The sequence below is a fragment of the Bubalus bubalis genome, chromosome X (assembly GCF_019923935.1).
Source record: "Bubalus bubalis isolate 160015118507 breed Murrah chromosome X, NDDB_SH_1, whole genome shotgun sequence".
Lineage (NCBI taxonomy): Eukaryota > Metazoa > Chordata > Mammalia > Artiodactyla > Bovidae > Bubalus > Bubalus bubalis.
Genome location: NC_059181.1, coordinates 88738987 through 88751862, shown reverse-complemented (window position 1 = coordinate 88751862; position 12876 = coordinate 88738987). Strand labels below are relative to the sequence as shown.

At 39.8% G+C, this 12876-nt stretch overlaps 1 protein-coding gene and 1 long non-coding RNA gene across 2 annotated transcripts in view; one reads left to right on the top strand and one right to left on the bottom strand.

Annotated features, from left to right (window-relative positions):
• The window catches only part of LOC112582355, a 46554-nt gene that overhangs the window by 30690 nt on the left and 2988 nt on the right, over nucleotides 1–12876 (top strand). Inside the window, exons 2-3 of the long non-coding RNA XR_003106896.3 lie at nucleotides 2068–2152; nucleotides 2427–2497. This is a non-coding gene — a long non-coding RNA (uncharacterized LOC112582355). The remainder of the gene's footprint in view (nucleotides 1–2067; nucleotides 2153–2426; nucleotides 2498–12876) is intronic.
• On the bottom strand, nucleotides 1529–5501 carry LOC102401246 (transcription elongation factor A protein-like 3). The gene is given in 3 exon segments (XM_006080857.4): nucleotides 1529–2530; nucleotides 2533–2918; nucleotides 3257–5501. Coding segments are annotated over 3 exon segments (735 nt in total). The 5' UTR covers nucleotides 3406–5501; the 3' UTR covers nucleotides 1529–2330.

Below are 12876 nucleotides of genomic sequence, written 5' to 3'. Positions count from 1 at the left end.
CTGTGGGTCCTTTTTAAAACATGAATTGACAATATACATGTGGGTCTACTTTTGGATTCTGTCTTATTCCATCAATCTATATGTCTATCCTTATGCCATACTACACAGTCTTGATTACTGTAGTTTTAGTTAGCCCTGAAATCAGGCAACAAGTCCTTCAACTGTGTTCTTCATTTTCAAAGTATTTTGGCTATCCTGTGTCCTTTGCTTTTCCATATAACATTGAATTTATAGATAACTTTTGGAGAGAATTACCATATTAACACTATCAAGGCTTCTAATCCATGAACAGGGTATCTTTTTTTAACTCAGGGCTTCTGATTCAATCATAATTAAGTATATGTATCACATAATTTATTAAACATATGTAAATAAGAAAGTCCTCATTTGGAAAAAGCGACATACTAGTGGGTTAAATTAAAATCCCTAACATTGAGAGTTTTTAATATTTTTAAGAGCACTGTTACAGTTTTTAGTTGGAATTGGTCTGGAATGGGAAGGGATATTTTCAGTTTGAAACTCAGTTGTGTAACCCTCTCTGATTATGTGTGGACAAGTCCTTTGAATTTGTGTAGGAAACCAACCAGGAGACTTTTTAGAGAGAAAACTCACACTAAGAATGGTATATAAATTTAGATATGGCTTCCCTGAGGTACTGTGGTGTGTAGTTCAAATAATTATCCACTGTTTCATCCATAGATATGTCTCAGGATACAATCCCCAGGGGACCCAAAATATATGAGTCCTGTAAGAGATAAGAAAGTACTATAAGCAAATATAAAATGAACTAAATTGTTAATGACTACTTTGCTAAGAACTATGTAATATAATGGAGCCCAAACTGCCCTGGGGCAATGCCACCAGGGTAGATACAACTCTGAAGTTGGGAGAGGGAATTTACCCACATTCCTATAGAAGTCAAATAGGGGCTTTGACCCTTTGGGGACTAAAGGGAACCAGAGGGGCTTTGTCACCATAAGGACTCCATCATAGCAATAGCTGTCAGCAGAGGGTACGGGGCCCGGCAGAGCAGGCATGCCCAGCAGATATGGTAGTATCCAGAGAAGAGTGGCAGTCTCTTCTCAGCTGCTTAGACTTGTTCCTAGGCATTGGTGAGACCTACCCTCAGCTCTCTCCTGAGTGTCTGACAAGGTTCAGAGTCCTACTGCTACAAAGGAGCTCTCCCAACACAGCTAACATATCCAGTACCTCATCTGATCCACTCAGCAGATTGTGAGGCAAATTTTATTCCCATTTCACAAATGACAAGACTGACCTTTAGAGCACATGGATCTGTTGTAACTGTCAGGTTGATTCCTCGAGCTATGAGTCCTAGATGTAATGTTTTACTTATCATTTTACAGTCTGACAACAGGAATCTTCATTGCCCTCATAAACTCACTGAACATTTCAATTTTTTTTTATCATGTATTGATTTCTAGGAATTTTTTTATTATGACAAACATCATTTAAGAAAAAGTAGAGATGAGTGAGTGAAGACAAGAAAAAGAATCACACATGTTGGGAGGAGCTATAGGATGGTAGAGGACCCAGGAGAAGGGCTGCCAGTGCCCACTGACATGGTTACAACTAGGGGAAAACATGGGGATGGACATACCTGTGGAGGAATGGCATGGAGGTACCATCTGATAATTGGACTCATCTTTGAGTACAGGCAAAACCTATTTTCTGGCTACAATGCAGGAAACAACTATCACCTAGTTTTTAGTTTTCATGGTTTTCTCTGTGCACAAATGCATTACGCAAACATTTACTACTTTTACAAAGTGAAAAGTGTTAGTCACACAGTCATGTCTGACTCTTTACGATCCCATGGGCTGTAGCCCACCAGGTTTCTCTGTCCATGGGATTTGCCAGGCAAGAATACTGGAGTGGGTAGCCATTTCCTCCTTCGGGGGATCTTCCAGACCTAGGGATCAAACCCAGGTCTCTCGCATTGCAGGCAAATTCTTTACAGTCTGAGCCACCAGGGAAGCCCTTTTACAAAACTGGTTTGATACTATACATGTGGTTCTGAAAAGTGTTTTTTTATTGCTCTTTTTACAGTGTACCATGAACATCTCTTCCATGAACGTGGGTGAAAACCCCCTACTGAAACACAGAGCACTGTAGTTGGATCAAATGGCTGCTGGTAAGGACAGTGACACCTAAAGCAAAGTATCAGCTTGAGGATAAAACACATAGCCTGGCAAGTGACTGCCAGGGAAAGCAGGGTCAGTGATATTCTCATCAAAGAAACCAGAATCAAATGCCAAGGCATTAAAGATATGGGATATCATGTATGCCCCTTTGGCTCCTCCCTCCTCCCTTCATTCCCTTGACACCCCATTGCCCCTTGGGGTGAATGGATCCTGTACATTTCTTTGTATCCAATGAAATCCACCCATTTTCTGTCTTTTCCTTAGCTCCTGAAGCTGAGCCGTTGACAGATCTCCACATTCTCTGAGTATCTCCTCACCTCCCAGATGCCTTTCCTGTAAGTTGTGCTGATAGTCCTTGGGGGAATCCTGTTCGTTTTTATTTTTGCCTTCTGGGGCACATAATCTTCAGCAGGGCGCTCTTTGGCAGCACACAACTGGCTCTCTGACTTTGCCTCGGACTCTGGCTTGCCCTTCTTGAGTGGGTTTCCCTCAGCTTCGAACTTGCCCCGCTTTTCTTTCTTCCCCTCATCTGCTGGTTGTCCCTCATGTGCGGGTTGTCTCTCATCGTCCGGCTGTCCCTCATTCTGGAGCTCTCATTCCTATTCTGACTTCCCCTCCACTTCCGGCTTTTCTTTCTCATCTGACTTTCCTTCATTTTCAGGCTCTACTTCATCTTCTGGCTTTCCCTCACTTTCCAACTTTTCTTCATTTTCATTGCAGTTTTTCCATGTTGAGATGTCCCCTCCTTTTCCTGTCCTGGGGGATGAGGGTGGAAGAGACAAAGAGGAGACAAGGGAGACTGAGGGCTTGGGTGGAAGGCAGGTCTGGACAGCACTGGCATCTCACCTGCGTCAGTGGTCCCCTGACCTGGCCCAGCCTAGTGTACCTTCTGCCTACCCTTTACCCCACCATTCCTCCTGCACTGACAGCCAACCATTCCGTGGAAGGCCCTGCCACCTTGTACCATCCTTTAGCGTGGTGGGGAGGGTGTATATTATATCTGCTGGGGGGATGGGAAGTGGGGCCCTCAAATGCTGCCCAAGCTGTGCCCCCCAGCCCCATGCCTGTCCAGTGCCCTCCCATTTTTCACTGACGTGCAGGGATTCTGGCCAGGTTTCTCCTCCTTTTCTAGCCTTGCAGAGTGTTGGGAACAGACATGCAGACCTGCAGACAGACAGAAGACAGAGAGGGACTGCACAGTCCATGGGCTGGGGTCCCTTTCCTGAATCCGGGCCCTCCTCATCCTCCAATTTTTCCCCTACCTCTCCTGCATCCCAGCCACTATTACTTTTCAGGCCGCAGGCACCAGACCAGGATGCTTTCCAAACTATTTTGGGTCCCTGTGTCTTCCTCCTGTGCAAGCAACCAGCCGCATCCCTACCCCTTTACGTGAGGTCAATTATTTCCTCCTGGGCTCAGAGTGTGAAAGGGAATTATTTTCAGAATTTGTCTAAGTTTCACCATCGCACTGCAGGGGCACACCCCCCACCCCCACAATTTCAGGCTCAAAAGTGGGTGGAGGGCACAGAGGAGGGCCGTTGAGGAGGAGACGGGGCCATCTGCCCACGTTGCGCCTCACCATTCTCCACATTCATCTCAGGACCCCCTCCTCTCTCCCCGTCTCTCCCCACTGCTCCTGAATCCTAGTCCCATCAGCTTCCACCCCTGCCCAGGACGCCAGCAGTGACCACCTTCATACTGACCTGTGGGGCCCAGGCCGGGTCTGTACCTCCTTGGGCTTGCCTAAGCCCTCTCGCCCCTCACCGGGGCAGCTCTGGGAACTGGTTCTGCATGGGCAGGGCGGGCATGGGGGCTGCTGCCCATGTCGGCGCCCAGCCGGTCATGTGAGCGTGGCATCACCTGAACCAGGTCCCCCACCCCACTCCCTCGCCCCCAGCCCAGAGGGACCCAACAACTCCGGAAGGTGGGGGCCGGCGGAGGGTGGTAGTTGGAGAAGGAGGCATTACCGATAAAGCAGGAGTGGAGAGGTTTCCTGACTGCACGTGCTTTACCTGGAGCATCTCGGGTCTTCGCTCAGCATCCCTCTGAGATGCCCATTAGCCCCAGTTGTAGCAGCTGATCACAAGGATGGTACCAGACTTTGCCTAGAGCGCCACACAGCCCCACAGCCCGCTTTCAAGACGAGCTCCTCCTGACTCTAGAGCCCTGGTGCTGGTCCCACCAGGGACCTGCGCTGCCACCTTGTGTAGCTGTGTCCTGAGCCTCAGCTCTTCTCAGTCCATGTGTTCTCTCTCCCTGACTCTGTCCGTTTTCCTGTAAACACAGATTCCCAAATCTACATATCCAGGTTATCCCCTCCCCTGAACCTCAGACTCATTTTTGCTTTCCCACCAAAAATAAAGGTAAGTGCTTATTTCCCCAGTTTTCAACATAATATGACATACTTTTTAATTTTCACTGATAAGTGAGTAGTAGTATATCCATGGCATTTTATTTTGCATTTCTGTTTAATAGCAAATTAAATATCATTGTGAATTGTCTGTTCATGTCTTTTCCACATCTTTTTCTTTTAAAAAAAATATTTTTTATTCATTTGGCCGCACCATGTCTTAGTTGCAGCATGTGGGATCTTTAGTTGTGGCGTGTGGGATCTAGTTCCCTGACCAGGGATCAAACCTGGGCCCCCTGCATTCGGAGCATGGAGTCTTAGCCACTGAACCTCCAGGGAAGTCCCTTTTCCACATTCTTCTATTGGGTTATTGCTCCTTCGCACTTTTCAAGTGTTCTTTATACATTATATTAGGCCTTTGTTATAAAAGTTGCAAATATTTACTTCCAACTTGTTAGTTGCTTTATTTTTTTATGATGTATTTCTGCCATGCATTAAAAAAATAGTCACATTTATCAGATTTGTCTTTTATTGCATCTAGATTTTTGACTCATAGTTAAAAACTCTTTTCCTATATGAGGTCAAAGAGTAATTCCCCATTTTCTTTTAGTACTCATAAGGTTAACTGTATTTTTCTTAAGGGCATCTATGGTTAAGGAGTAAAGGTTAAGGAATAAACCAGTGTTAAGTGAACTGAAGCTTTAGAAGACTCAAAGCACTAGAATAACAAAACTCAAAGTCCAAGTCTTATTAAAAGGGAAGGAGTTTCCTAGGAACTCCAAATGTTTCACTTTAAGGGTAATTATAAACTGGAAATAAACTAGCCCTCACGAAGTCTTTTAGCTTGGCTTTGCAGCATCTAGGTGGACTGCTACTGCTAAGTCACTTCAGTCGTGTCCAACTCTGTGCGACCCCATAGACAGCAGCCCACCAGGCTCCCCTGTCCCTGGGATTCTCCAGGCAAGAACACTGGAGTGGGGTGCCATTTCTTTCTCCAATGCATGAAAGTGGAAAGTGAATGTGAAGTTGCTCAGTCGTATCCAACTCTTGGCAACCCCATGGACTGCAGCCTACCAGGCTCCTCCGTCCATAGGATTTTCCAGGCAAGAGTACTGGAGTGGGGTGCCATTGCCTTCTCCGTCTAGGTGGACTAGTAAAGTTTAATTTTTGAATATAGATTATGGTGGTTTTAGACAGGAAGTATCCTTATGTGCCTAACCAGTGCAAACAAAATCTTCTTTGGAGAAAGATTCCATCAACCTCAGCCTCAAATTATTCCAACAAACAGCTATTTAAGTACAATGCCCATACACAAAGATAACCAGAAAAACAAAGAAAAGAGACATCATAGATAAGAAGCACTATAGGCAACAGACAATAGAAGCAGATCCATTAGCTTTGAATTATTCAAATTATCAGATACAGACTACTAAACCACAGTGCTTGGCATCATGAACTCAATGGACATGAGTTTGAGCAAACTCTGGGAGACAGTAAAGGGCAGGAAAGCCTGGCATGCTGCAGTCCATAGGGTTTCAAAGAGTCAGACACAACTGAGTGACTGAACAACAAAACCACAATGCTCAGTGTATTCAGATAAATAAAATCCAGTCTTGAAATTTTCAACATGGAACCATAAAACCAAAAAAAAAGTAGGGAAAAAAGAAAACTCCAAAACTGAAAAATAACAAAGCTGAAATTAGAAACTCAGTGGATGGCTTTTAACAGCAGATTAGATGCAACTCAAGAGAATTAAATAACCGGAAATTATATTCAGATGAAATTATCTGTAAGGCTGCACAGGTGGTCAAAAATATGGAAAATACAGACAAGACAGTAGGATAAGGTCTAATACATGTTCAATTGGAATTCCAAAAGGAAAAGAGAAATGGTACTGTTCAGAGGCAATCTCTGAAGATTTAATGGCTGAGGATTTTTCAAAACTGATGAAAGATATTGATCCATAGATCCAAGAAGTCTAACAAATCCCAAGCAGGATAAATAAAAAGAAGCCCGTGTATAGAATACATAATAGTGAATTTACAGAGAATTCAAGACAAAGAGAAAATCATAAAAATAGCCAAAAAGATAGAGTATGCCTCAAAAGGAACAAAACTTTGGCTAATTACTGGCTTTGCAACAGCAATGATGAAAGCATGAAGATGGTGAAGTGACATCTTTAGTATTTTGAAAGAAAGTAAATACCAACCAAGAAAATAACCAGCAAAAATACCCTTCAAAAATGAAGGCAAAATAAAAGCTTTATAAATAAACCAAAACAAAGAGTTTCTAGCAGCAGTCAGAAACCAAAGGAAATACTCAATTCTATGGGGCACTTTTCAGATAACAGGAAAATGATCTCAGATGGAAGACTGGGGATGAAGGAAGGAAAAGAAAGCAATTAAAAGGCTAAATATTTATCTATAAATTTAAATCAACACTATATAAAATAATATTATCTTGTTAATTCATACTGACAACACAGGAATCAAGAGGACTAGAGTAAAAGCATTTAAAGTTCTGGCATTATATAAAGAGTATGTATAAGTATAAATTAATGTTAGCCTTTAGTTAGTCAAGAATATGCTATAATTACTGGATTATTGGGAATTAAGGAAGACTAAGAGAATAAAACTTCTAAGCTAAGAGAGGGGCAAAAATAAGAAAATAATCAATCCTAAGGAAGAAAAAACTAACATAAACCAGATGGGGTATAAGAGACGGAATGTGATGCAATGGTTATATCCAGTATTAATAGCAGTAAGTACATTAATGTAAATGGTTTACATGAAGCAATTAAAAAACAAAGATTTATGGACTGGAAAAACCCAACTATATACTATTTACAAAAGACATATCTGAAATATAAAGATACATAAAAACTGAAAGTAAAAGCATAGGGGAAAAATAACATGAAAACACTAACCAAAAGAAAGCCATTATAGTTAAATTAATAACAAAACAGACTTTAAAGCAAAAAGCATTACAAGACATAAGCATCACTTAATGATATTTAAAATTTGTATGCATTTATTAAACAGACCTCAAAATAAATAAATCTGACAGAACTACAAGAAGAAATAAAAAAAATACCTTCCATTTCAGTGTTAACACTCCTGTCTCTATAACTGTAAATATTTAAAATGTTGAAAGAAAAAAAAAAACTAACCTAAAATTCTATATCCAGTGAAATAATCCTTCAAATGTGGAGGAGAAATAAAGACTTTCTTAGACAAACAAAAACTGATGGAATTCAGCATCAGCAAACCTTTCCTTCAGGAAATGTTAAAAGATTTTCTTCAGGCAGCAGAAAAATGTTGCAGGCCTGCAACTCAGGTCTACATAAAAGAAGAGCACTGGAAATGCAATAAATGAAAGTATAATGAAATCTTTTGTCTTATTCTTAATTGATGTAAAAGACAACTCTTTATCTAAAGTAATAAAATAACAGTGTATTAAGTGATTGCAGGAAATGGATGAGTGAAATGAATAATGAGCACTTAAGGTACCTGTACTACATATAAGTGAAGCAGAACAGTGTTATTTGAAAATGTTCTTATTTAAAAATGTAAACTCGAGGAAAATCATTGAAAAAATTTTAAAGAAATATAATCGATACACTAAGAGAAGACAAGTGGAATCATGTAAAATACTCAATTAAAACTAGAGAAGGCAAACTTCCCTGGTGGTCCAGTGGCTAAGACTCCACACTCCCAATGCAGGGGACATGGGTTCGATCCTTGATCAGGGATCTAGATCCTACATGTTGCAACTAAACTGAAAGATCCCACATGTCATAACTAAGACCTGGTGCAGGCAAAAATAAACTAGAGAAGGCAGAAAAAGAAGCCTCTGGCAACAAATAGAAAACAGTTATAAACATGGTTGATACTAAATCCAAATATATTGAGTCATTTTAAATATGAATGGTCTAAATACATCAACTAAAGATTGGAACTATCAGAGTGAATTAAAAAAACCAACTATATGCTGTGTACAAGAAGCCCACTTTAAATATAGTGAGTGAGTGAGTGAAAGTGAAAGTTGCTCAGTCGTGTCCAACTCTTTTGAGACCCCATGGACTGTAGTCCATGGAACTTTCCAGGCCAGAATACTAGATTGGGTAGCCTTTCCCTTCTCCAGGGGATCTTCCCAACCCAGGGATCGAACCTAGGTCTACCTGCATTACAGGTGGATTCTTTACCACTGGAGCCACAAAGGAAGCCCAAGAATACTGGAGTGGGTAGCCTATCCCTTCTACAGGGGATCTTCCTAACCCAGGAATCGAACTGGGGTCTCCTGCATTGAAGGTGAATTCTTTACCAACTGAGCTATTAGGGAAGCCCCGATAAAGAGTGAGAGGTTAAAAGTAAAGCAACAGAGAAAGATCTGCACTAATAAAAAAAAAAACCTGGACAAAAAAAGAAAGCTGGAGTAGTTACATAATTTCAGACAAAGCAGAACAAGGAAAATTATCAGAGATCAAGAGGCACTGCTGCTGCTAAGTTACTTCAGTCGTGTCCGACTCTGCGATCCCATAGACAGCAGCCCACCAGGCTCTGCTGTCCCTGGGATTCTCCAGGCAAGAACACTGGAGTGGGTTGCCATTTCCTTCTCCAGTGCATGAAAGTGAAAAGTGAAAGTGAAGTCGCTCAGTCATGTCCGACTCTTTTCGACCCCATGGACTGCAGCCTACCAGGCTCCTTTGTCCATGGGATTTTCTAGGCAAGAGTACTGGAGTGGGATGCCATTGCCTTCTCCAAAAGAGGCACTACATAATGACAAAGGGATCAATTCTGAGCAAAACATATAATAATCCTAAACATGTATATGTACATGACAAAAGTGTCAAAATATATGAAGCAAAAACTGATAGAACTGAAAGGAGAAACAGACAAATCTATTATTATAGTTACAAACTTTAATGCCCCCAATCAGTAACTGACAGATTAAGCAGGCAGAACATCAATAAGGATATAGTCAGAGAAGGAAATGGCAACCTACTCCAGTATTCTTGCCTGGAGAATTTCATGAACAGAAGAGCCTGGTGGGCTATAGTCTATGGGATCACAAAAAGTCAGACACCTAACTGAGCGCCTAATACATAGTCGACCTGAACAGCATTATTAATCAACGTGATTTAATTTACCTTTATAGGACATTCCATTCAACATTCAAGCTCATATAGAACATGAGCTCAAGAGAGTCCATAAAACCCACCTTAACAAATTTAAAAGAATAGAAATCATAAAAGTATGCTCTCAGTAGAATTAAACTAGAAATCAATAATAGGATAGACGGCAAACCCAACTATTTGGAAATTAAGCAACATATTTCTAAATAACACGAGTCAAAGAAGAATTCTCAACAGAAATTTTAAAATGCTTTGAACTAAATGAAAATACAACATATCAAAATGTCTGGGGTAAAGCAACAGCGATGCTTAAAGGGAAATTTCTAGCTTAAACGCATATATGGAAAAGAAGGTTCTCCCATCAATAACCTATGCTTTCTTCTTAGGAAACTAAAGAAAGAAGAGTAATTTAAGCCTAGTGAAAGTGAAAGTTGCTCACTCGTGTCCGACTCTTTGTGACCCCATGGACTGTATAGTCCATGGAATTCTCCAGGCTAGAATACTGGAGTGGGTAGCCTTTCCCTTCTCCAGGGTATCTTCCCAACCCAGGGATTGAACCCTAGAGCAAACAGGAAAAAAGAAATAACTAGAGACAAAATCAAAGGAAAGTAAAAACAGGAAAACAACAGAGGAAATCTACAAAACCAAAAGTTGGTTCTTTGAAAGGATAAAATTATTAAATCTCTTATGAGGGTAACCAAGAAAACAAGAAAGACTCAAATTAACAATATCAGAAATGAAAGTGGGGTTATCATTCCTGATCCCATGGACATTAAGGAGGTAATGAAGTAATACTATGAGAAACTCTATGCCTACAAATTAGGTAACTTAAGATGAAACGGACTAATTACTCAAAAGATACAAACTCCTAAAACTCACACAAGAGGAAAAAGATAACCTGAATAGTTCTGTATCTATTAAAGAAATTGAATAAGTAATTAATAACCTTCCAAAGATAGAAATCACTAGGACCAAATTCTACCAAACATTTAAGGATCACCAGTAAACATTTAGAAATCACCAGTGAAATCTACCAAACATTTAAGTTAGAAATAATACCAATTCTCCACAATCTCTTCCATAAAACTGAAGTAGAGAACACCTGACTCATTCTGTGAGACCAATATTACCCTAATTCCAAAACCAGATAAAAGATACTGTATGAAAGGAAAACTACAGACCAATATCTCTAATGGATACAGACACAAATCCTCAACAAAGTATTATAAAACTGAATCCAATAATGTATAAAAAATTATGTGCCAAACAACTGAAATTTATTCCAGGTGTTCAAGGTTGATTCAACATTTGAAAATCAATCGATATAATCCACTACATGTTAACAGACTAAAAAAGAAAAATTAAATGATATTATTTGATACAGAAAAAGTATTTGACAGACTCCAACAACCATTCATGATAAACGCTTTCAACCTGGGAGTAGAGGGGAACTTCTTCCACTTGATAAAGAATATCTACATGGTGACTGAACAACAAAGACTCCAAGAAACTAACATTATACTTAGTGATGAAAAAGGAGACACTTCACCTGGAGCCTCAGGAACAGGGCAAGGAGGTCCTTTCTCATTGCTCTTATTGAATATCATACTGGAAGTCCTAGCTAGTGCATTAAGACAAAAAAGGAAATAAAAAGTGTGCAGATTAGAACTGAGGAAATAAATTTATCTCTATTTGCAGACGACATGACGGTCTATGTAGAAAATGCCAAAGCATTGACAAACTCCTGGTCACAAGATCACAGGATGTAAGTTAATATATAAATTTAATTGCTTTCCTATATACCAGCAATGAACAACTGGAATTTGATATTTAAAAGTGCATTTATAACAACATTCCCACAACACAGAATGTGACAAAAGACTCTAAGTATATCACAAATGCATGAAACAACTTCACTGAAAGGGATGGAAGAATAAGGCACCGATACAGGTAACTTTGGAAATGAGTAGAGTCTGTTAAGATTAAAGACAAAATTTTCTCTATATATATTTTAAAACATATAAAGATGTATATATATACATATATATATAGAGAGAGAGAGAGAGAGAGAGAGACAGAAAGAGATGCATATATATCTTCTTTATCAACTGAAAGGGCCTAGAAGCAATGATATCCAAATGGTAGGGTGTACACTTAACACCTAAATCTTGGTTTTTAGTACAAACCAAAGGTACCAGGATCCCTTGGAGAAATGGTTGATTCTAGGATTTGGGCAGGAAATATGCAAGACATGACTAGACCATTTTATAGCACCAAAGTTTTATAAAAACACACACATGTACACAATGATGGGGGTATGTTAAGTAGATGGAAGAGCCAACTGAAAGAACTTCTAATGGCCAAAAGTGGAAAAATTTGAGCAATGAAAATATATGTAGTAGTATTATAGTCCAAAGTATATTAAATAAATGGGGAGAAATCAAATATGCAGAATTCCAAATAAATGTTGGAGATACTCCATCTTCAACAAGATTGAACATAACACTGCAGTCTTTTAAGTGTAGACTGTGCAGAGTGATTTTCTTCCAATGAGTATAGTCTAGAAAGGGAGAAATAAAACAGTAACTTTACCATGTAGAATCCTGAGAACACTACTTCAGCCAGGTGACCAACATTAACATAAACAGTGATAATATTGATAGTATGTACCCTTTATATGATTCCATTTTGCCTGTGTGATCCTCTTCCCAAAAAAGCACTTAACACCTGTCTAACCATAAGAGAAAAATCAAGCAAACTGAAACTGCAGTACACTAATCAAAGTACCAGACCAGTGCTTCTCAAGAGTGTCAAGGCATAAGAAACAGGGAAAGTGTGAGAAATTGTCACAGCCAAGAGGAGCCTAAGGAGACATGATGACTAATTGTAAGATGAAAACCTGGATGGGATCCTGGGACAGAAAAAAGACATTAGGGAAAAACTGAGGTACTCTGAATAAAGTATGTATCTTGGTTAATGATAATTTATCAACATTGGTTCATTGTGATGAACGCTTCAAGCTAAAAAGATGTTAATAACAGGTATGGGGTATATGGAAACTGCATCATTGTAATAATTCTGTAAATCTACAACTGGCCTAAACGTTTATTTAAAGAAACACTATAAGCAAATAAAAGGCTAATGAAGAGACAGGGAAAAAAAATCACATAGGTAGATGGGTCTGCTGTAATGATAAGCCAGGGTTTAACAGGAATTTCCTAGGAGACAAC